General features: G+C 35.6%; 1 protein-coding gene across 1 annotated transcript in view; it reads left to right on the top strand.

Moving 5' to 3' along the window:
* The first annotated feature begins 9,876 nt into the window (after window positions 1-9,876).
* LOC136036450 (diphosphomevalonate decarboxylase-like) overlaps window positions 9,877-25,358 on the top strand; it is a 48,432-nt gene continuing 32,950 nt past the window's right edge. The window contains exons 1-2 of the mRNA XM_065718690.1: window positions 9,877-9,967; window positions 20,547-20,639. Of these exons, the coding sequence (XP_065574762.1) occupies window positions 20,579-20,639 (61 nt within the window). The 5' untranslated portion in view covers window positions 9,877-9,967; window positions 20,547-20,578. The remainder of the gene's footprint in view (window positions 9,968-20,546; window positions 20,640-25,358) is intronic.

Below are 25,358 nucleotides of genomic sequence, written 5' to 3'. Positions count from 1 at the left end.
GCCTATGCGATCGCCCTTTCTATGTATACCTTATTTCCCCCAGGGCATAACTTACAAACCTTACCCTGAGGGCTCTGGAGGGTTGTCATCCTCAAAGATATAATTTAGGACCTTTCAATTACGTTCAACGAAATGGCTATTGAAAATTTGGATTGGATGTGTTTGGGGAAAGGTAGAAGTGGGAGGGGGTTAGTTACCCTCCAATCAGTTTTGACTATTAAAAGGGCACTAGCCCTTTCAATTTCCAATCAAATGAGCTCTTTTCGAAGTTTTTAAGACAACATACAGCCATCACAAAATTTCTATCAGAGACATTTGGGGAAAATATGAGGTGTGGGGGGGGGGCGTACCCACCTTCCAATCAATCTGAATCTTAAAAAGTGCACTAGAACTTTTGATTTCCAATCCAATGATCCCCCTCGAAGTTTATACGATCACCCTTTCTATATATACCTTATATTCCCCCAGGGCATAACTTACAACCCTTGCTATGAGGGTTCTAGGGAGGTTGTCATCCTCAAACACATAATTTCTGGACTTTTCAACTACATTAAACAAAATAGTTATTTCAAATTTTGATTGTATGTGTTTGAGGAAATGATTGGCGTGGGAGGGGGTCATTTGTCCTCCAATCACTATTGACTATTAAAAAAGCACTAGCCCTTTCAATTTCCAATCGAATGAGCTCTTTTTGAAGTTTCTACGACAACTTCGAGGTGTGGGTGGGGGGGGTATCCACCATTTGATCACTCATAATCTAAAACAGGGCACAATAACATCTGATTTCCAATCAAATGAGCCCATTCCAGAATTTTAAGATCATCTTTTCTGTATATACCTTATATACCCCATCCCTTGCCCTGAGGGCGTTTGGGGGGAGGTTTCATCCTCAAAGACATAATTTCTGGACCTTTTAATTACGCTGAACAAAATTACTAAATCAAAATTTTGACTGGTTTTATTTGGGGAAACGGTTGGCGTGGAAGGGGGGCTAGTTGCACTCCAATCACTTTTGACTATTAAAAAGGGCACTAGCCCTTCCAGTTTAAAATCGAATGAGCTCTTGAATGAAGTTTCTGCGACAACAAATGGCCATCTCAAAATTTATATCAGATGCATTTCGGGAAAATACGAGGTGTGCTGGGGAGGGGGGGTATACACCCTCCAATCGCTCTGAATCTCAAAAAGGACACTAAAAATTCTCATTAGCAGTCCAATGAGCGCCTTCCGAAGTTCATACGATCACCTTTTCTATAGTAAAAAAAGAAATTACCAGTGCAACAGCACAAACACGGAAACAAACGCAAACGATAAAACAAAACATAAAAAAATATAAACGAAAATAACAATAATAATAATATCAATAATAATAAAAACATTAACCTTATAAAAAAAGACAGACAGAAGGAGAAAGGAAGACTGTTTTCCTACTTTAGTAACTAATATAGATCAGTACTTGAACGAGGCCTTAACCCTAATCATCCATCCAATTAAATAGGTCAAACAGCATAGCCATACACACCCTCCGGGGGGGAGCCACCCTCTTTTCACTCTGAATCTCAAAAAGGGCACTAAAAATTCTCATTAGCAGTCCAATGAGCGCCCTCCGAAGTTCATACGATCACAATTTCTATAGTGAAAAAAGAAATCACCAGTGCAATGGCACAAGAACAAACGCAAACTATAAAACCAAAAAAAAAATATAAACTATAAAAAATAATTATAAATAATAATATAAAAAAAATTGACCATACAAACAAAAAAGACAGACAGAAGGAGAAAGAAAGACTGTTTTCCTTCTTTAATAATTAATATAGATCAGTACTTGAACGAGGCCTTAACCCTACTCATCCATCCATTACACAGGTCAAACAGCATAGCCATACACAATCAACCGCAAAGAATAATCCATGGAGAGGCAGTCGTGTCGTAAGTAAGTATAAGTCGTCATATACCGAATATTAAAAACAATAAATAAGACAAATAATCCAATGGCGACCACCCAACACAAAAGCTCATCAAGAGAATACACACTTGCCTATAGAGTTTCGGCACAACCTTAAATGCCCCCAGGGCATAACTTTTAACCCTTGCCCTGAGGGCTGTGGATTGGGGGTTTATCCTCAAAGACATAATGTCCGAATCTTTCAACTATGTTGAACAAAATTGCTATCTACTTTTAACCATTGCCCTGAGGGCTGTGGGTGGGGGATTTATCTTCAGACATAAGGTCCAGATCTTTCAACTTTGTTGAACAAAATAACTATCTCATAATTTTGATTTAATGTGTCTGGGGAAATGATGGGGATGTGAGGGTGGTTAGCTGCCCTCCAATTACTTTCGACTACTAAAACGGGGCGCTAGCCCTTTCAACTTCCAATTGATTGGATCCTTTTCGAAGTTTCTACAACAACTCCTTACGATACGAAGGGCCCTGGTCTAAACAAAAAAAAATACATTGTGCCCACGTCACTCTTTACTTAGGTGGCGCTGTTGCGCTGCCTATGAAAACAAATAGTTCAATGAATAAAAATATATTTGACTCACTGCGCAAAATAAATTCTGAATCTATTCGAGTCTAGTGTTTTCATTAAAAGTTAAACTCTACGATAAAAACTTCTGTTAGACAGTTCAGACAAAATCTCATTTTCTGTTTATTTCAAAATCATAATAAATCATCTTGAAATCAGAAAATATTAAACGAATTTAATTCTTGATTTATATTGAAATATGAACAATATAGTTTTAAGTTCTATTCACTAGATTTTAGAAAAACGATTTTCCCCTAACTTTTTTCAAGTGGCGATTTAAAAACGTTCCTAACGTTTCTGTCAAGACGGAAAGACAAAACTAGCATTTATAAACAGCGGAATGAGATAAGAGAAAAGTTTCATCTAAGATTAATCTAAAGTCTTAGTATTTATTCTCTTTGTCCTAGTTTTTTGGCCAATAAACTATTACACAATATATTTGATATGTCAAAAAAAAAGAAATAAAAAGGTTGAGATATATCTTGATTGTCAAAAGATGTAGAGTCCAATTCCTGAGTATCATGGTCCAGCTTACATAGTCCTGAAAAGCTAGAAAAATTACCCAGAGAAAAACCTTCATATTTTTGAGGCAAAATAGGGTTTGGACTGTCACAGAGCCTCTTACTGTAGCTTGGTAAACATCTTCAACTTCTGAAACAAAATAAAAATAGAAGAACTTACAGTATATGTAGCAGTAAAGCATATTGATCGAGTAGTCTTCAGGTTAACACCATCCAACCCAGCACTGTTGGATCCAATCGAGCTGATGATCTTTGTTAATTCAGCTGAATCACTGGGACGAAATTCCATTTCCATTTCCATTCCCACGCCCCTCTCATCAGAAACGACTTTTCGTTCACAAAAGCTTGATAATCTCTAATCCGAGTGTATCTTCCAATTCTCCGATCTTCCGATCTTCCAAATCTTCCGATCGTTCCAATTCTAGTGAAGTAATCACCAATCTTGTCACACGACTCTTGTCTATTCTCTAGAGCTACTGCTTCGATTTCAATTTGAGGATCTTGAGTTCTCCAAGGCCCACTAACCAGTTCATTGATAACTTTGCAAGTTCTTTTCAGATCTGCTTTATTTCCCTCAAAAAGTGCCGAGTAACACTGTTTCTTGTTCTTCCTTTTCAGTGAGTTTGCCATATTCTGAATCTGTTTAAAATGAGCATTATCTTCCTCCTTTGAAGATCTCAGGTAATTTTGAAACGCATTGTCCTGCTGTACAAATAAGTTAACTAGATCTTCATCAATCCATGGTTTCTTGGCATATTTGGTCTCTGTCTGAGTATCTTCAGCGGACGAATTTTGTCATCTGCAGTAGTTATGATGCTACTAAATAGCGCAAAGGCTTCGAACGGGTATTTCTGGTTTGTTCCCCTTCCTTCTTCTTTAAACAACCGAACGTTTTCCGGCTCAATCTCTGAAACAATTTTATTTTGCTTTTTCTGGCGTGACACTTGTAGATCTAATTTAAATACTATTGGAAATGATCAGATGCCAAATTCACTACAGTATTAGAAAACACCTTTCAGATATACTTTGAAGAGAAAAATACATTGTCAATCAGGGTAGTAGAGTGATCTGTGAGCCTAGTAGGTATTGTTACTGCGGGAAAAAGATCATTAGAAACCATAAAATTTAAAAAATCTAAGTTGAAAGCACCTGTAGATTAAAGATCAAAATTAAAATCACCCAAGCTTAAAAACTTTTGCTATGACCTCTGAACCATCATTATAAGACTTTAAAAACCTTCTGTGAAATCCTCATACGAAGCACTTGGAAGTTAACAAACTATTGATAGGATAATTTTCCTTGCGCCAAGCCTCATACCAATCTCAATTTCAACAAAAAATGTTTCTATTTTACCTTCTCTACACACATAAGATCCTCCCTTGGCTATTATTTAAGTGAATGACTTACTGTCAAACCGACTCATGGTTCTTTGAAGCTCTACTCCTCACGGTAAGCTGATAGACTGGAAAACTAAAAGACGAGAGAGGACTATCCTGACTCAAAATTTTGACAAAGGGCCGTATGGAGATTCCGACAATTCGGAAGAAAATCAAATGTCTCATCATACGATGAAGTAAAGTGGCAGTTACACAAACACGCATTGAAACCAACATTTTATGAAATTCCAAGATAAGAAGAATCAAAATATTTATGAAACTGCAAAGGTCTATAACTCACCGTAGACTCTTTATTCGCCAAATCCGAAAGGAAATAACTTTCAATATCAAACGAGCAACTTTCCAACCGGCTCAACCTTGTTGTGCCGGTTGGCACAAACATCACACATATTTATAAACGATATACCAAAACAACAAATTAAGCACAAGCAACTAAAAACAAGCAACAACACCAGTGACCGAATCCTACAAGCAATCCTACAAGCAATGGTGTCTGTTGGGAGTTTTGAGAGAATTAGCTCACGATCAGACAAGACATTTCACACTCCAAAACTATCTTTTGCCGTATTCCGAATGTCACGACAGCTTTTTGTTTGGGCCTCAGACACGAAAATGCCTAACTTAGCAAGTTTGGTTTTGCTCTTAAAAACCTTCTTGTCATTTCGCTGTTTCTCAATTTTACAATCAGCGGTGTAATATCTCTTTGGCCTTGTGTAGTAGAATTATTTAAACGATAGCAGTAAATGCTCTGAATGTCATTTTGCGAAGAACCAGTAACTCCCATTTTCTGTGTTATGATATTCCTTGTTGTTGCTTTTAAATCTTCACCTGGTAACTGCCTGAACCATTGAAAACTAGGCTATCTAGGATCTTTTCTTGTTCAAAATCGTCTATTCTACTTTCCATCTGTGCCATGCAATTTTCCAATCCTTGAATTTCTGCTCTCAATCTTTTGAATGTCTGTAATATGCTCAGAAACTTTGGCGTAAACTCAAGAGACACTGATGCATAAATTTCAATAATTATGGTCTCGCATGATTGCTTCAAAGAATTCCCACTTTTCTGTTGTTTATCCCCACACTTTCTTTTCTTTCTTTGGGTCTGTTTGAATACAATAGGAACAAAGTCCTTTTGACTAGTTATATGATGTCTGAAAAAAAAAATCTTTCGAAATTTGGAAATGTTTGTTTCTTTTTATTCCAAATAGTGTAAAACATTAATAATATAAGGTTTGAGGCATAGATTTCACTAATTATCCTCTCGTAAGGTTGTTTTAAAGAATCCCCACTTTTCTAAAGCTATTCTCAGTAATTTTTCCAACATTGATTTTTGCGTTCTTGTAATCTCATCCTCAAAAGCAACAATTCTTTCCGACAACTGAGCTGAGAGCTCGCTGGCTCACTGATTTTGAGCACAGCGTACGATTTGTTTTATAGATTTCGGGAGAATATTTACCTTATTCACATGCAAACTTTACTCCTTTTTCTATTTTTTTACGACGCTTTCTTTATTTTAACTTTTTATGATATCAAACTTTTTTCAGTGAGTCTTATGTTCTTATGATCTCCGTAGCAGAAAACAATGAAGTTTTATCGGTCTTTGCTATCTTTAACGACCTGCAGGACTCTGACTGGCTATAACAAGAATCCTTGGAAATAAGCTAAGGCTAAATCAAACTGTTTAAAGGGTAAACGAGGAAAATTTAAAAAATCCCTTATCTTGTAGTGAGCAGGCCTACGGATGGCATTGGCAATCACCTTCATGGTGCGTGACCCGATGGACCGTGGAGACCTGCAAACGTTTATTCCATCGTACTTTGGCATCCACAGCAATTTAATATTATCCAATTATCCAAAGTAAATTGTTCATAACGCTATACAGCATTGTATACAATTTCAATAGTTGCTCAACGAAATAAATATCCAAACAATAATGCTCCGTGAAAACTCGCCAAACAATATAAACTGGTTTTGATCTGAATTGGTCAAAGACTGACAAAAGACAATGAAAAGATCCTTGACTGAACTTTTTCGTGAACCTGACTATCTTTGCACCATTGCTGACATTTGGGGCACAAATCAAAAAAGCTACGTAAGCGTTAAGGCCCATTGGCTTAACTTTACGTATGTAAGGAAATCGGCTGCAATTCCATGGAGATATTTTATTGGAACCCATGATTTTTCTGCTTGTGCTTCCCATTTAAACTCAATCAATGAAGACTATCTTACGCCAAACAAAATAGTCAAAACTATTTTTGTTTACATGCTGTAGTAAAGCGTGTTGTAGACATATTTTGATGCGGAAAAATTATCCAGTGCCTGTGATGAACTGAAACTTTCAAAGTTGAAGCCGGTGGAGAGGGATCTGCTTAAGGAGTATGTGCTTATTGCAGATCTATTGTGCCAAGCCTTAGATTTTTTGCAAAGCAAAAAAATTGCTATCTTGATGCTGGTTTATCAGTACTTTATGTTTGGAGACTAAACTAAAAAGACTTCAGAATATCCGTATTCTCAAGCATGATTTGCCATTAGTAGAGGCCATTTTAGGTGGTTAGGAATTAACGCTTCTCGCATGTCTTCTCGATGGAATTAGAAGAGAAACCCTTCGATGAACTAGTCGTAGCTATTTGCTCTCATCCGAGTTTCAAATTACGATGGTTGACTCCAGTCTTGCAAGGGCAAAAAAAACGAATAATAGACATAGTGAACTTCAAAATGAAAAAAAGTATTCATGCTTGTATCTAGTATTGAGCTGGCTGACGGTGCTCAGAAGTCTAAGTTAAATGAGACTAATGATTTATTTTCGTTTATGGAAGATGATGATGCTGTCAGTGATCAAAAAGTTAACATAAGCACTAGTCTCAAAGCTGAATTCTTCAAACTTCTTCAAGACACTAGGAGGAGCATGGATTTTCTAAAAACTATCCGAAGTTGGAAAACTGTTTTAAAAATCAATACCCCTCTCCCATCATCTGCACTTGTTGAACACCTATGTTCCGCTGCAGGATATGTATCGACTGCAAAAAGAAACCGCTTAGAAGATGCTAAGTTTGAGAAGCTTTTGCTACTAAAAGTAAACAAAGATGTCATGACTCCTCATTAAAATAAAAATTTTTTTTCAGACATCTATTACTGAAGTAGTGGGATCTTAAACTGTGCTGTAGATGATAGTGCTATGGCAGCTGTTTAGACAAAGTTTTCACGGTTTAAGTTCAGTCTTCATAGACAGGTTCTGGTGCAAGATCCGGAATCCGGACCGATAAAGACCAGCATCTGTTGATGGATCTGTCAATCTTTCAAAAAATGATCGGTCGTCATTGGTCCAGATTCCAGAATCTGGTGCCAGAATCTGTCAATGAAGACTGAACTTCAGTTTTTAAAGTAAATGTAATGCATTGTTCACATTGGTATAATAAGCAAAGTTACCTTACTAAATCCGAATATAATAAAACAGCCACGTAAAGCTAATATTTTGTTCATTCTGGCTTCCATATTTTTCTTGACGTGTTGATCCCATCAATTAAGCATTCTGATTGGTGACCCATACGAGAACATATAACCGAGCTCCATTTTCCTTATTCCTCTTAACACATCAATGTGAACAAAGTTTAATGCGGCGTTCAGACGGGCGACAGAAGAAAAAAATCTGAAAAAGATAAAAAAGCGTATTTGACACAATGGTTGGATATACCATGTTTGTTACGTCACCTGTCATTTTCCCCCAATGAAGCCGCTTAGAAAGTCTATGCTAGCATAATTTTTAGACAGTTTATACTATAATAATGAATGAGAAACCAGCTTTTTGTGTTTTGTTTACTATAAAAGTTCTAATATGGTTAAAGCTGAGCTGTTGTGGGTGGCTCGGGGCTATATCCAGCATTTTCGTTTGAGAGGGGTTTTACCGGGAAAAATTTCCCGTGGGGGATATAAAAATACCCTCCCTTGAACTTTTTCTAACAGTAAGATTAAGGCATCATCTACACGAATTTGCAAGTTGGAGAAGCATTGCAGGAGGGGGGTTCAAGCTTTGTACCCCCCTGGATACGGCCCTGGTGGAGCTTGAGTGGGATTCCATTTTACTTCTCCAATGGATATAATGTAACAACTTATGTCAGTTTCTCTCCTGACAGCCTAACCATATTCTTTGCAATGCAAAAAGCCTTCAAGCCACGCACTTCTGTCCTTAAATACGTACTTAAGTAGTAAGGACTTTAGTACAATTTACTTTGAGTACTTAGTACTGATACTTAATTACAGTTTTGGTTGAGCACTTGGTACTTCTACTTAAATAATTTTTTGGAGTACCTGACCCAACATTGGATAGGCCACAGCAAGAATAACTGATAATTCAGTTCGAGAAATGGAAACATAAGTTGATTTATTACCTCTTTGTCAATTGTCATTTAAGCAAAGCTGTTCAAGTGCATCTTTTGCATATTTGTAAAATCCTGATCTCCCTCACTATGTGGAACATGTGGAACATGTGCGTCACTGAAAAATACTCGGGCCCGAAATGAAGCTTTTGAGTCTTTTCTAAAAAGAATGAGAGACTCCCACAAACAGAGTTTTTGGTAAAAATTCATTTTATTTTAATCAAATCACTTTCGACTCTTGAAAAGAAAATATAATATTTTTTTAATATGTGCAGGGAAAAATAGCTTGAAAAATTTTGATGGCTTCAATAACTAGTTTGATATTTCTTAATCCCATTGGAGGATCATAGCTTTGAGTGGCTAGTTAAGCATCTTATTATAATTCTTTGTTTGCTTCTTTCGTGTGTTGCAATTTAGTGACAAACCATTGTAACATAGTAAGAATTTTTAAATTTAGCGTGAAATGTATTTTTTCTAATAAGATCCCTGGTATTTAAGAGAAAGAAGCAAAGTGGTGCATCTTACGCCAGCCAGTCAAACCCAAAAATCGGGAAAAATGTTGAGGCTGCCTACAGAATGCAGAATTATAACTACAAAATGTTGACACTGCCTAGTGTGTCCTTGAAATGGGCCAAACTTTGGCAAATAAAAGTCGCCACTTTTAATTCTTGCCTGTGGTTCATTTTCACATTGCGGAAATCCCTTGCTGGGGCTCTCATGGTGCCAATAAAGTTAATAATGTTTTTCACAAAGTGCCAACAAAGTTAGTAAAGTTTTTCACAAAGTGCAAACCATAAAGTTTGTCCTAATCACACAAAGATTTCACCTTCTTGACTTTACAGCAATTTTTCTTAGATAGAAAATGAAAAAGTCAGACAAAAAGCTTTGAAAACCATCTATTTAAAAAAAAATTCCTTTTAATAATAAATACAAATATTTTGTGAGTTTTGCGACAGTGACCAATCCAAATAAGTAACCTTACCGGGCTACGAGCCTGCTCACGGTTAAACTAGGCTCTCCTGTTCCAAAAAACGGCTCTTGATTTAACTTGAATAGAAAAATGTGTCTGAGCTTAACTTCTGATAACACTTTTGAGTTGACATTGACTAGAAAAACTTGGCAAGTACCTTGGCAGGAAGGATAAAGGCAAGTTATATATTATTTTTTTTGGTAAAATTCTAGTTAATTGACTTCTTGCTATCTCAGAAAGGGTTTAGGTTACAAAAATGAAACTTTCAGGGATGGGTCTACAGGCTATAGTATGTCCTGGGAAGGTATTTTAAAGTACCCACCTCCACTCCTTCTCCCTCTAGAGGGCCCTGAAATTTGCCTACATGACAGGTCTATACCTATTGAAATTTTGACAAAACAACATTTTACCTGAATTTTTAGTTACTAGTTGCTTTTTTTCTGCCTTTAGTTCTGAAAATGCAATTCCTGTTATTTCAGTAGAATTTTGAGCCATATCAATGTTTTTTTTTCAAAATTTAGGAAATGTATTTGTATATCATTAAAACCTTATAACCTAAATGGAATTGAGCAAAGGTATGAAGCTGAAAACAACTTTGTTGTTCTTCAATTAAGCAGAAGATCTATTTTGAAATGTTCCACTTTTATAAGACACATATTTTTAAAGGTCATCAAAGGTCAGGGCCCTCTAGAGGGAGAAGGAGTACAGGTAGTTGCCTCAAAATACCTTCCCAGGTCAAAATTCAGTCTGTAGATTCATCCCTGAAAGTTTCAATTTCCTAACATAAACCATTTCCGAGATAGCAAGAAGTCAATTAACTAGAATTTTACCTTTTTTTTAATCACCAGTTTGCTTCAGATACAACAGGTTTTTATTGTTTAGTGTAGAAATATGTGCTAAGGTTAGGTAGGCCTACACCAACTCTGCATGATTATTGCTCAATCTTGCTGGGAATCGTGACTTATGGTAATACCCTCAGTAGGCTACCTGGACAGTGTCTAATACCAGTGACACTGATTGGCCTTTTGATGTCCTGGGCAGAATTTCAATTTTTGTCCCTCTTTTGAATGTTTTTTGGTAAAGCTTTAGTCTCATCACAAGCTGTCTAAAGTGGAAACTATGCTGCAAAGCAGTATCGTTTCCATACTATAGCACTTAGAAATGCTAATTCTTGAAGCACATTCTACTCTTGATTAACCCTCCTCCTCAACAGGGCAAACTAAAAATGTGTAAAATGGACAGGGTTTGGAAGCTGAGGGAAAAGTTGGGTTATACAATATGACAAATTATGGTAAATGTTTAATTTTGTCACAAGATGTCTAAACTGAAAACTAAGCTGCAAAGCAACATAGTTTCCAGTTTAGAGCACTTAGAAATGCTAATTCTAAAAGCACATCCATTTCTGGTTGACCCTCCTCCTCCATAGGGCAAACTAAAAATGCATAAAGTGGGCAGGGTTTTGAAGCTGAGGGAAATGTTGAGGTTATACAATATGAATGAAATTATATTTTTGATAGCTTACTATTTCCAATCATCAGTGGTATTTTCTATATAGGCTTAATAGGAAGTTGAAAGATAATTAAAAAACTTACACATCCATTAATGCTAATATCTACTTTTGCTTTTGAGTTGAAACTAGCCAGTGAACTGGTGAATCAGAGTGATTAGTTAAATATTATGTTTATGCTCTGTTGATTTGAAGAAATGCCTTCTGACACATTGGAGATTATAAATGTTTTCAGTTCAAGAAAAAATTTGTTTTAAAAGATTCTTTGGCTAGAGGAAGGCACTGGTGAAATGAATTTGGTTGAATAGTGATTCTTGTGAACAAATATTACCTACAGAGCAAAGTGAATTAGTCCATGAGCCCTATGGGCAGCAGGGCAAGGTCTGTATTCTGATTGGTTGAATTGTTAGTTTATATTTATAACCTGCTTTTTGTTTGCTCTTTCAGGCTTCAGGCTGAATAATTACTCAATAAATATAGAGTTCAGATCTTGCCCTGCTGCCTGCAGGGCTCATGGACTAGTTTGCTTTGACCTATAGGTAATGTTACCTATGAGCAAAATTGGACATTGCACTTTCTAAATAAGCTAGCTATTTCTAGATTTAAGACTATCATCTATTCTCCATTATGAGTCTTTCTTTGCCACTGGTAAGAAATCACAAAATGATGCAACTATGTTACAAAAAAAGTTTCACATATTTTCATCATCAACAACTACAGCAAATGCATCATTAACCAAATGACTGTTGGAACTGAAGGAGCAAAGTGGAATAAAGTGAAAAATGAATGAAGAGAGAATCACTATTCAACCAAATTTGTTTCACCAAGGCCTTCCCATAGCCAAAGAATCTTTCCAAACAAATTTAATCTTGAACTGAAAAACTGTATAATTTCCATTCTGTCTGAAGGAATTTCTTCAAATCAACAGAAAATAAATTTAATATTTAACTAATTGCTCTGATTCACCAGTTCACTTGCTAGTTTAAACTCAAAAGTGAGAGTGGATATTAGCATTAATGGGTGTGTAAGTTTTTTTTTAACTATCTTTCAACTTACTATTATGCAGAAATTATCAGTGATGACTGGAAATAGTATTTAAAACACAATTTCATTCATATTGTGCAACCCCAACATTTCCCTTGGCTTCAAAACCTTGCCCACTTTATGCATTTTTAGTTTGTTGAAGGGGGATTTTAGAAAGCTAAAAAGTGGATACACCTCTAGAATTAGCATTTTCTAACCTACTTTTTGTTTGCTCTTTCAGGCTTCAGGCCAAATAATTATTCCATAAATATAGAATACAGACCTCACCCTGCTGCCTGCAGGGCTCATGGACTAATTTGCTTTGCTCTATAGGTAGTGATATCTATAAGCAAAATTAGACATTGCACTGTCTACCTTTTTAAATAAACTAGCTATTTTGAGACTTAAGACTATCATCTACTCTCCATTTTCAGGCTTTTTTTGCCACTGGTAAGAAATTGTGAAACAAAGCAACCATGTTGCAAAAAAAAAGTTTCACATATTTTTATCTTCAACAACTAAAGCAAATGCATTCTTAACCAAACAACTGTTAGAACTGAAGGAACAAAGTGGAATAAAATGAAAAATGAATGAAGAGATAATCTATATTCAACCAAATTTGTTTCACCAAGGCCTTCCCATAGCCAAAGGATCTTTGGCAAACAAATTTAATCTTGAAATGAAAAACTGTATAATTTCCATTCTGTCTGAAGGCGTTTCTTCAAATCAACAGGACATAACATTATATTTAACTAATTGCTCTGATTTACTGGTTCACTGGCTAGTTTAAACTCAAAAGTTAAAGTTGATATTAGTATTACTGGATGTGTAAGTTTTTTAATTACGTTTTGACTTACTACTATACAGAAATTACCAGTGATGACTGGAAATAGTATTTAAAATATAACTTCATTCATATTATACAACCCCAACATTTCCCTTGGCTTTAAAATCCTGCCCACTTTATGCATTTTAGTTTGTTGAAGGGGGATTTTAGAAAGCTAAAAAATGGATGTGCTAGTTTCCACTTTCGACAGCTTGTGACAAAACTAAAGCTTTACCTATTTTTTTCCTAATTATCATACATGCATTTAACAAAACTCATTTGAAGTGTTTATATTATGGAAACAAAGAAGTGAGTAGGAAAACAAATTCTGTACCATATTTCAAAGAATTTCTGTATAAACATTTTGTAAAATTCTAGACAAGCTACTTTTTGCCATCTTGGAAAGGCACAGGGCCAGATTTGAACCTTTAACGTTTCTAGGCCCAGGTGTTTTTGCTGCTCCATTTTTTTGATAATTTTGCGGAAATCCCCAAAGATTTGAGGATAGTAGAATCACTGAATGGAAAGCAACTGATGAGCCAAAAGTAATGAAAGAGAGTGATGATACCTTACTCTCAGCTGTCATTGTTGGGAGATATCTTACTGTCAATAAGTAGCCATGGGATTCTTTTGTTGTTTTACCTTAAATAACCTTGAATTATGGCTTGAAGCAATCTAAGGATTTCTACTTGTAGAGCTGCAGGTTTGATGATTTGAGTTGCATTCAGAATTCCTGTGTGACAAGGCACACTGTGCAGATCCATAGCTTCCCAGTTGAGTTTACACTCTCTAGAGGACCATTCAGCACCCAGTCTTTGTTTGAAGATGTCTACAGATTCAGCAGTAACAGTTTTTTCAGAGAGTCTATTCCAGGTGTTTATGGTTTTTGAGGAAAAGAATTGAGTGCAGACTCAGGATAGAGTAGACTGCTTAACAAGTTTCAAGTGATGACCTCTAGTTCTTGAGTTAGGACCAACAGTGGGAAATAATGCTGGAAGTGGATTAGCCCTCATTAACTTATAGGCTAAAATGGCATGACCTCTATTTCTCCTTTATACAAGAGTTTGTAGTTTCAGCTTTGCTAGTCTTTTAGGGTAGGAAAGCTCCTGCATGCCAGATACTGTTTTGGTGGCATGTCTCTACATATCTTCCAACACTTTTATGTCTTTTTTAAAACAAGAGGGGCTAGAAACATCCCAACTTCCAGCTTAGGATGCATAAGCATATATACAGATATACAGCAGACTGATGACTTGAATGAAATGAGTAGAAAGAGTATGCTGGATCAGACTCATGGTTGAACTAGCACCAGCAGCAGCCTTCTGAGCATGAGTCCTGAATTTTAATTCATTATCAGTAGTAATTACAAGATCTTCTTTTAAAGTCACTTTTCTGTGAAAAGGCAGTGCAGTAGCAGAGTACATCTGGCACTGTGATGATAAATCACATCAGGGTATAATTCTAGTTTAGCTACTTTTTGCTATCTTGGAAAGGGGTAAGGTTAGGAAAATGAAACTTTCAGGGATGGGCCTACAGATTTAAGTATGTCCTGGTAAGATATTTTGAAGCACTTATCAACTCTCCCTCTAAAGGGCAGTGACCTTTGATGACCTTTTAAAATCTTTGTATTATAAAAGTGAAACCTTGCAAAATAGATCTTCTAGTTAAATAAAGTACAACAAAATTGTATTCAGCTTCACAACTTTGCTCAATCCCAATGTATGAGGTGAGATTTCAAAGTTCTGCAAATACATTTCCTAAATTTAGAAAAAAAACATTGATATGGCTGAAAATTTTATTCAAGCAGCAGGAAACTCTTGTTTTGTCAAACAACAAGTATAGGTTTTGACCTGTCAAGTAGGCAAATTTCTAAAACTTAGAAATTAGAAGAGTATTATTACAGAAGTTTGGCAATACCTTCCCAGAGTATATTTTTGGCCCTGGATTCATTACTGAAAGTTTCATTCTCCTAACATAACCCCTTTCCAAGATAGCAAAAAAAATTAGCTAAACTAGATTTCTACCCTTCATTTAAGCAAAAGATTGATTTTGCTAGGTTTCAATTTTAGTTACTTATGTATTATATTGACCACACTGTTGGTCTTCATCTATTGTATAACTAGTTTCTCTGTGTGCACTTGGAGATAATTAGCTTCACCCAAGTGAGAGAAAATACTATGCATGGATATTTTAATTAACTTTTAAGAGAGTTGGTTATGTTATGTTGTTATTTAATATAATGTGTTCTTGGAAGCCTGCTTTCCATAATTCTCTGTTTTAGTTTCCATAATTATGTTTCTGAATTATTATATTTTGGTATATTTCATTATGATTAACCTAGCTTCACTTATCAAGTGTTGTTGCTATAGTATGTAAGCAATTTTACAGCATACTGATTTTTAAAGGTGACCAAAGGTCATTGCCCTCTAGAGGGAGGAGAGAAGGTACATACTTCAAAATACTATCCTGGTACACAGGGTTGTTACTAGCCAAAATAATCAGGGGGAGAGATTTTACCGACTAGCTGGTCATTTTTGCCAACTGTTTTTGTCCAGATTAATATAAAGTTTGTTTTTGGATACAATAAAATTTGTAAAACCACTGTACAAGTTGGTAAAACTACTGCATTTACCAACTGATATACATATTTCAGCACATATCATTTTTTATTTATTTATTAATACCAAAATGCAGTGAGCTCTATAAAGCTTATTGCATTAAATATAAAATAAAATTTATGACATGGTTTGATAAACCAGTTGGACCATAAAATCTTGATCATCAAATTCTTGTGTAAAATCTGGAAAAATAAATTGAGCATGTTTTTCTGTCCATGTTTGTGTGAAAACTGAATCAAATACCTTATTGAAAAGTTGTGATTTTACCATAAGTATCATCTACGTGTGAAAGAGTTTCAGGATCTATGAAGTAAGTGGATGATGGGGATTGTGGAACTTGATTCCTTCTTACATACTTCCAAAATCTTTGGAATAACATGGAATAACATTCGACTCAATGTCTTTACGATTTAGACAAAGGAACTTAGTTGCTCTATTTCTAGCTCTTTTATATTTGACCATGAATCAGAGGCTTAAATTTTTATGCTCAAACCACCTATCACCTAATCTTTTACCATTTGTAGAATATACTGAGGAAGGATGTGTCTATTTTTGGAAAACTGTCTGATAGTAAATATTGGTACATATCAATCCTTACTTTCTTTGAGAGACTGCTTAATAAATTTGAAGGACACATCAGCAGTAGCGTTACATTGCTTTAACTCCTCTTGGATAGAAAGAGATAATATATAACTAGAAAATACACTTTAATTCACTCTGCCATAATCATATTTGGGAGAACTATTTAGAACATCAGCAAAACCCAAAAAAACAATTTAGTAATATCACCAACACCAAGAGATTGCTATTTCCTAGTGGTGGTAAAAACTCAACTTTAGCAATCTCAGCAGGAGTTGGTAAAAGTGCTGCATTTACTGACCAAGTTCGAAATTTCTGTAGATGACATGTCATTTTTTTTGTGGTCTTTAGTGAACTGAACAAAGAATTTTAGCGGCATTGAAAAATCGTGGCAAGAAGTGCCATGGTTTTACCGACTTCTTTTTTACTGAGTGTCCAAAAATGTTGGGAGGCATCCCCCCATACTTGATGGCCCTGGTGTTACATACTTTAGTCTGTAGATCCATCCCAGACAGTTCCATTTTCTAACTTAACCCATTTGCAAGATAGCAAAAAGCAGCTTGTCTAGAATTTCAATCACCATTATAATATTAATGTTAATTTATAACTGATTATAATAACATGTACTGTTTTTTTTAAACATCTTTTTTTACTTAGAATGTCTATCTTGTAACTTTTTTTTTCTGCCAACTGAGAAATAGCCTTATCAAGCTCTTTGGCTATACTCATCTCAATAGGTAAAATAACGAAGCTAGAGAGTCAAGGTTGGTCTAAGGAAACTTTGTGAAGCTTGATTTTAGAAAACACTTGATTTTGCACTGTAACATTAATCTTTTTTGTTCATTTTCTAATGCTAGTGGGTTGTCTGCAGCATCTCTCTGGATATCAAAATCTTTCTCTTGATATTTTTTTCTTGGCTTCAGGAATGTCCATATAATGACAATTATCTTTTGCAAATTTCATTGCCTTTTCTACAAGATCATTTGAATTATCAAGCAAAAATGCCGTTTTTGTTTTGATCCAATGCCATTTTTGATTGGTTTTAGGCTTTTTCTAAATTATTGTAAATTTGTTTTCAATATAACATTTTACTACTAAGACAAATCAAAATAATAGTTACTTTTCCTGGGTCAGAACAAATGACAAATGTCCCTCACAATTATGGTGTTTTAAAATGCATTTTTGAACTTTTAGTTACCATGGGCTGTGATTTTTTTTTTACTTGGTTACAGCTTTTGCTGTAGCCATGATCCTTAAAAGTTTTGAGTCAATTTCATGCCCAATGTTAAACAAGGCCCTCTTTTCAACTATAAAACATGTGTTTAGGTCATTGCCAATTTGTATTATTTACAGAATTTCCTACAGGACCTATGTGGTTAATATTGTCTCCAGAGGAATACTTATTTGACTATTTTGAACAAAATGGCTATCTCAAAATTTTGATTGTAGCCTATGTCTTTAAAGTTGGTAGGAGGGGTGGGTAGAAAAAAGAGCTAGAGAGGAGGCTGGTTGCCTTTCAATCACTTTTTTTTATAATGGGTTCACTTTGATTCACTAGTTTCAATTTTTAACCAAATTACTACTACTAATAACTCACTGCAGCACCAAGCCGCCTGAGGCCAACACAGCTACGCACGCTCCTCCTCCAACCTAATCTATTTAAAGCCTCCCTCTTTACACCCAGGAAGTTCCCATTTCCTTTAAATCCTTATTTATGACATCCTCCCAACCCAGACAAGGACGACCTGCTTTCCGTGTAGCCCCAGACGGTTGGTCAAAAAGGACAATCTTCGGTAATCTGTCATCCTTCATCCGTAGAACGTGGCCTAGCCATCTCAACCTTTCTTTCATTATAGCCCCAGAAAGCGGGATTGAACCACACTTTTCGTACAACCTACTGTTTGAAATACGGTCAGTCAGCTGGGTACCCAGAACAATCCGTAGGCATTTTCTCTGGAAAACATCTAGTAAATTTTCATCTGCTTTTCGGAGTGTCCATGCTTCAGAGCCATATTTGACCACTGTCATCACTGTAGCTTCCAATATTCTAATCTTGGTTTGTAGGCTTATCTTTCTATTCTTCCAAACTTTTTTTAACTGTGAAAAAACACCCTGAGCTTTAGCTATTCTACTTTTAACATCTTTACTAATAATACTACCAAGGTAACTGAAGCTCCCAACCTGATCAATCTTTTCGTTACCTAATGTCACCTGTTCATCTCCACTTATTCCTAGCCTTAGTGACTTAGTCTTCTTAACATTAATTTTCAAGCCTATTTTAGCACCCTGAACTCGCAAAACCTCTAAAAATTCATTCATTTTGCACTTTCATCTAATATGCTTAAATCATCAGCATAATCTAAGTCCAGGAGCGTTCTTCCTCCCCATTTGATTCCATGGTCTCCAATTGCCTTTCCTGTGCTCCTTAAGACGAAGTCCATCAAAATGATCCATATAAAGGGGGATAGAACACAACCCTGCTTAACTCCTGATTTAATACAAAACCAGTTGCTAACCTCATTTCCTACCTTAACCGCAGCAGTATTATTCTCGTACATAGCGCAAATCACTTTAATGTATTTTTCTGGTATACCATATAACGATAAGACCTTTGTTAACGCTGTTCTATCAACATAATCGAAAGCTTTGCTCATAATCGATAAAACTAAGGACCAAAGGTGTTTGACAACGAAGGGACTTCTCAATTATTAACCTAAGAGTGAAAACATGGTCGACACCATGACTCTAACCAAATTGGCTCTTTCCAAAGTTTTTACAACCACTTTGTCTCTTCGCACATGAATAATTAAAACGAAATTTGCATATTAATGTTTTGTTAATACCTCACTCTTTACACTAAAGCTTAAATTTTGTCCCAATTCTTTAAGAATGACAACAGAATCACAAAGGCCAAAGAATAAATAGTTAAAATTACTAAAAGTACTTTAGCGTAAAGAGCGAGGTATTTAAGAGGAGATGAACCCGTCATATGCGTAATAATTTCTGTTCGTTTTAAGTTTTAATGTTGCTCTTTGCTTTTAGTTGAAAAAAACTTTTTCATATTTATTTTTTCATTGTTTTTTTTAATAGTACTAGAAAATCCTGCGCTCCCTTCATGGAATTTTTCTTCCCCCATGAAAAATTCTTTCAAGGAAAGATCCCTCCACGTAGCTCCCTCCCCCCCCCCTAACAAAAAAATCTCCCTGAAAACGTTTATACACTTCCCAATAACCATTACTGTATGTAAACACTGGTCAAAGTTTGTAACTTGCAGCCCTCTCCCGGGGTCTTTAGGGGAGTAAGTTGTCCCAAAGACATAGTCATTAAGTTTTTCGACTACGCTGAAAAAATGGCTATCTCAAAATTTTTATCTGTTGATTTTTAGAAAAAAATTAGCGTGGGAGTGGACCTAGGTGCCCTCCAATTTTTTTGGTCACCTAAAAAGGGCACTAGAACTTTAAATTTTCGTTAGAATGAGCCCTCTCGCGACATTCTAGGACCACTGGGTCATTACAATCACCACTGGAAAAAAAAACACGCACCCATGATTAGTCTTCTTACAAAAAGTACAAAGTTCCACATTTTTGTGGATAAGAGCTTGAAACTTCTACAGTGGGGATCTCTGATTTGCTGAATGCGATGGCGCGCTTTTAGTTAAGATTCTATGTCTTTTAGGGGGTCCTCCCTATTTTCCAAAATGAGGCAAATTTTCTCAAGCTCGTATCTTTTGATGGATAGAACTAAACTTGATGAAACTTATATATTTGAAATCAGCATAAAAATCTGATTCTTCTGATGTATCTATTAGTGTCAAAATTCTATTTTTTAGACTTTTGTTTAATATTGAGCCGGGTCGCTCCTTACTACTGTTCATTACCACGAACTTTTTGATCGTAAAAAATAATAAAAAACAAACAACATCAGAAAACTTTTGTATTCCAAATTAGGGGGGAGGGGTGGACTGGGATACAATTGCAACAATAGCAATTATTAAATTTCGAGAGGGAATTAAGTATGGAATCAAAGTTTTTTTTTTGCTGTCTGTTGTAGTTTAGAGGTTTTGCGTTTTTGGGAATCCTAAGAAGGATTTCATTTTCAAAATGTCATATTTCTAAATCTTTACAAAATGATAGAAAATTCCTTTTTGAAGACCCTAATGTTATTTGTTTAAATTTTGTTCTTTAAAGTTTTTCTAATTTTAGGTATCTAAACAGTATTGATCATTAAGAAGGACATGGAAGGCCTAGTAATGAAAACCTGTGAAGGTCCAGTAAATATTGCTGTGATAAAATATTGTAAGTTTTATTTCCATTCTTTTTTTCTACCAGTCAGATAACCTTGGATCACCACATCTGAAAGTTTATTTTGTAAATGTTATAGCTTTTTTTGCATTGATCAATAAGCTCCTGATTGAAAAGAAAGATGATAAATAGCTATTGTTGTACCACTGTAGCAGCACTATATGATTCATTTTCAAATTTAGATATTCATGTGACGACATGCAGACAAAAGAGTATGTAAATCTCTATAAATCACTATGGAAAGTTAAGATACTGTTTAAACTATATTCTATTGACTGAATCAAATTATACAAAGTAAGCTTTTACTGGTCCTTGCATACCATAGCAGCTACAGCCAAACCGAAAAATATGATTTGAATACCAAAACAAGGGAAAAATGGGAAAAATACTACCCAAAGTGAAGCATAATCTTCCTGATCTTTAATTTCATGGCCTTTTTTTGAGACATTGAGCTTCTGAAATAGCTCTTATGGCTTCAGAATTATCAGGCCTCAGCAATAGTATTTTACAGATGGTTTCAATGTTTTGTACTAAATGAGAATTACCATTGGTTAATTTCTTGTTGTTCAAGGTCATCAGGTCAGTTCATATTAGTCATATTTGACAGAAAAGGAATGCTGACTGATAGAGGAGTGTTTAGCCATCTGTACGAAAAAAAAAAAAAAAAAAAAAAAAAAAAAAAAAAAAAAAAAAAAAAAAAAAAAAAAAAACAGCGAGTACAATCTTGAGATCTTCAATTCCATACTTATGTCCATAAAAGCAGTGATGAAGTAATTACGGAATCTTCGAAATCAATGTAGGATATTGTATGGAGATTGGAATATTTTTAACTACACATAAATTTTGAAATCCTTGGGTAGTTTGTAGTGCACGTATATCTCTAAAAAGACACCCAGAAACAATCTAGAGTAGGGCAAAGGTACCGATATTTTGACAGTTTAAAAAAAGCTTTTTTTTTACTCCAGAAGGCTTAATTTATGACTTTTGGTTTGAAAAGGGTTTCAGTATTTAGAAAAAATATTTATGAATCTAACTGTTTGATTAGAAGTTTGAATTTTTGTCAGAAAAGAGTACAAAAGTCCGATTTTCTTAAATCAGCGTTTTCACCTGCAAATTCAACAGAACTAAAAAGTTACCTGGTTTCGACGTAAGTCGGAACCCAATTCTACACGAGTTGAAATACTTGGGGAATACTTGTGGGCGGATCCTGGTGCATTCGACATACCTATTCTTTTTACTTTATTTCTTCGTTTCTCTTCAACTTTTTTTGAATGTGTAAGTGTATAAAACACTGTTCACAGAGGGGAAGCAAAAAACTGAAAAAATGCCTCAAGTATAGGGACGAAATTCGATAATCATATGGAGTGTAATCATGTAAAACTCTCTATAAACTGGAATGGCCCCCTTCCTGTCAGCTTTAATGGTCCAGCAAAGATTTCTTTGTTGTTCACAGTTAAAGTATTGTCAACCTTTGATTATTTCAAAGTTAATCTACAATTTTAATACACTTAAAAATTTTTTTTGTTTACCCTATCCTTTGTCTGCATGGTCAGGAATCCTTGAAATATGCGTGTACTACTTCAGATTGAATAAAGAAAACAAGTTCTTTCAACTGAAAGAAGGCGCAACATTAAAACTTAAAACGAACAGAAATTATTACATATATGAGGGGTTCGCCCTCTAATCACGCTCTTTACGCTAAAGTTCGAATTTTGTTCCAATTCTTTAAGAAAGACCCCTGAATTACAAAGGCCGTTTAATTAGAATTGATAGTTCTTTTGAAAGTACTAAAAAAACTTTAGCATAAAGAGCGAGGCATTGACTAGGGGGCAAACAACTTGTATACGGAATAATTTCTGTTCGTTTCAATGTTGCTCCTTACTTTCAGTTGAAAAAACTTGTTTTTTTATATTTAATTTCTGATCGTTTTTTTAAATAATGCTAGGAAACGCGGCGCTCCTTCATAGAAATGTTCCTTCCGCCATGAAAACATCCTCCGTGGAAAGATCTTCCCAAGTAATCCTCTCTCCCCCCCCCTCCCAACAGAAACAATCCCTCCTGAAAACCTTTGTATGCTTCCCAATAACCAATACTGTATGTATGTATGTATTTATTTATAACCCATCATACAAAATAATGACGTGATGGAGTAAATTGAAAAAAAAAGGAAAAAAAGAAGAAAGAAACAACATATCGTAATTACATTCTAAAATACAAACAAAAATAATTCCACGTCAAAAAACAACATTTTGCCATTCATGGCCGGTTTGCTTCTTGCACATGTGTACATTCAGCTCAGCTAACTTAGCGCACGGGTCAGACAAGCTATATTTTTTTATCAAATAGGAGTTGCGGGTCCACGGAGGAACTCGCAACAGAAACTTAGCAAATTTGAAGAAAACGCGTTTCATCCTAAGATGGTCAGATTCACTAAATATAGGGTAAACCGGGACTAAATACAGAATATGTGGTAGGACGACATTATTGTAAATTCTCGCAAGATGGGCTCTATTCAAATGAAACTGAGAACTAACAATTGTACCATATACACGACGGATTTTCCTTTCCATACTTTCTAGCATCAATAGCTTAGTTTTCTTCAGATTTTTTCCAATAGGAAGGCCAAGATATTTCAACTTAACACAAGGCTTTACTTCTGTACCATTCAGATCTATAGATATATTATCTGGTCTAGTCGTATCTATTTCATTAAAAATCAAAACATCACATTTTTCAGCATTTAGGGGAAGTCAAATATCACTGTAGCTTTTACATATCTCCAAAAAACATTTTTCTAGCCCACTGATAGTCCTACTAATATTAAAAACGCCGTCTGCATAACATAATATCAAAAAATCAGTACCTTTATCTATATACAGCACAAGGAAAGTTGGCACTGAGCTGGAAGCGTTGCATTACTATAAACCGTGGGAGAAGTAACGGCACCCTGCTTAACCCCGATATGAATTGATATATACCCATCAGTCAGCAAATTGCTTCCAGGTATACGTATTTTTGCTTTCATATGGCGGTACATGTACAAAAGAGGTCTAACTAAGTCTAGCGACACACACCGGTTCAAAAGCTCATTCATTGCTTGGGGATGCAACAACGAATCAAATGCTTTACTAACATCGTATGTCCCAAGCGCTAGAGTACCACCGGCTTTATCTGCATCGATCAACAAATTGCACAGACATTTTAGAGCATGGAAGCAACCAAGCTTAGGCTGGAAGCCAAACTGGTGAGGAAATTCAAACACCTTCGCAAAAACGCTTGAAACAGTTATAGGTCGATACGATGAGCATTCAGACGGTTCCTTCCCTTTTTTTTAGAATCGGTGAAATAAGACCAATACAAAAAGAATCTGGAACTATACCGCAGCAAAAAATCATTTGGTACAACAAAGTAAGATGACACATAAGCTTATCAGACCCATTTTGTAAATGAAGGGTGCATTTGCCATCATAACCCATGGACTGTCTTTTGTTAAGCTTTCGTATAACATCACGTAATTCACTAGAATTTACTTCAAAGGTACCCGGTCCAGGAGTACGTAAGCGATTATTTAAATCCGTTTCAAATTTTTAACGTCAGGTTCGGTGAACTGACTTTTGAAATATGAATGTCACCGGTACTAACTAATTGTAATTTGCTTTCCCGAGTTTTATTATTTGCCAAACGAGTTTTCCATAACTTGTTAGGGTCATTCGCGATCGATTCCGCAATTGCAACACTTTGGCCAACCCGGTGAGCTTTGAGCTCCTTCTGAAAGTGGCGCTTAGTAATTAACCGTAAAGTATTTACAACTCCGTTTCTAGGTTTATCACAACCATTCCACAGACGTAGCCAAAATTTAGAGGACTGACAAGCGGATTTGAGGCTCTCGTTACTGGACCATCCAAATTTTTCGGTTCCAGATCTACACGTTCTCACTGGGACAGCGAATTTTTTCGGCATTTTTTAGAGCGTGGGTAATCTGCGCACAATAAAAATTCAGTTCAATACGAATGTCAGGCTTGTCCATCCCAGGTTGTCGCTGGAGCAGTTGAAACGGAACTCGGATTTTATCTAGCATGAAGTCACACTCCCCTTGGAAGATAGCTTTATCAATCTTGTCCCAAGATTTAACAAGTAAAAATTTAGATTTCCTTTTGACAAATTCAGAAGAGGGAGTATCTCGGACGGGGATTGACAGAACAAAAGGATATGGTCACTATATTCACCTTCCAAACCGACTTTCACAATTAGATCTGGATTGGGAGGATGAAAAAAGACTACAGGTTCAAGGTTAGAAGTGTTTCCAGAAGTTGAAATAAACGAATAATTTCGGTCTTTCGGTACAATCGAGTAACCGGTTGGTAGAATAGATAGAAACGTGTCAGCTCTAGCACTTGAATTCTCAAGTAGATCACAGTTAAAGTCTCCAATAAGTATACACTTTCTGTTCATCTTCTCGATCTTTTTTAACAGTTTGGCCACCTTTCTGCAAGCAATAGCAAATTTTCTTTCAGAAGCTTCGTCCCTGTAATTGGTTGGAAGATAAAGATTGACTATTTTCAAGTTGTCAACCGTGCAGGGGAGAGGTGTACTGTTACATTAGAGGAAGGTCATAAAAGCTGAGAATTCAAATCCGTCAAAAAGTGTTCCTGAATACAGATGACACTAAAGGATTCGCATAACTTTTCCAGGACTGGTAGTTTATCAAGAATG

This window comes from Artemia franciscana, chromosome 15, assembly GCF_032884065.1.
Source record: "Artemia franciscana chromosome 15, ASM3288406v1, whole genome shotgun sequence".
Taxonomy (NCBI): Eukaryota; Metazoa; Arthropoda; class Branchiopoda; order Anostraca; family Artemiidae; genus Artemia; species Artemia franciscana.
Note: the sequence above shows the minus strand (reverse complement) of the source record. Positions and strands in the feature narration are given on the sequence as shown.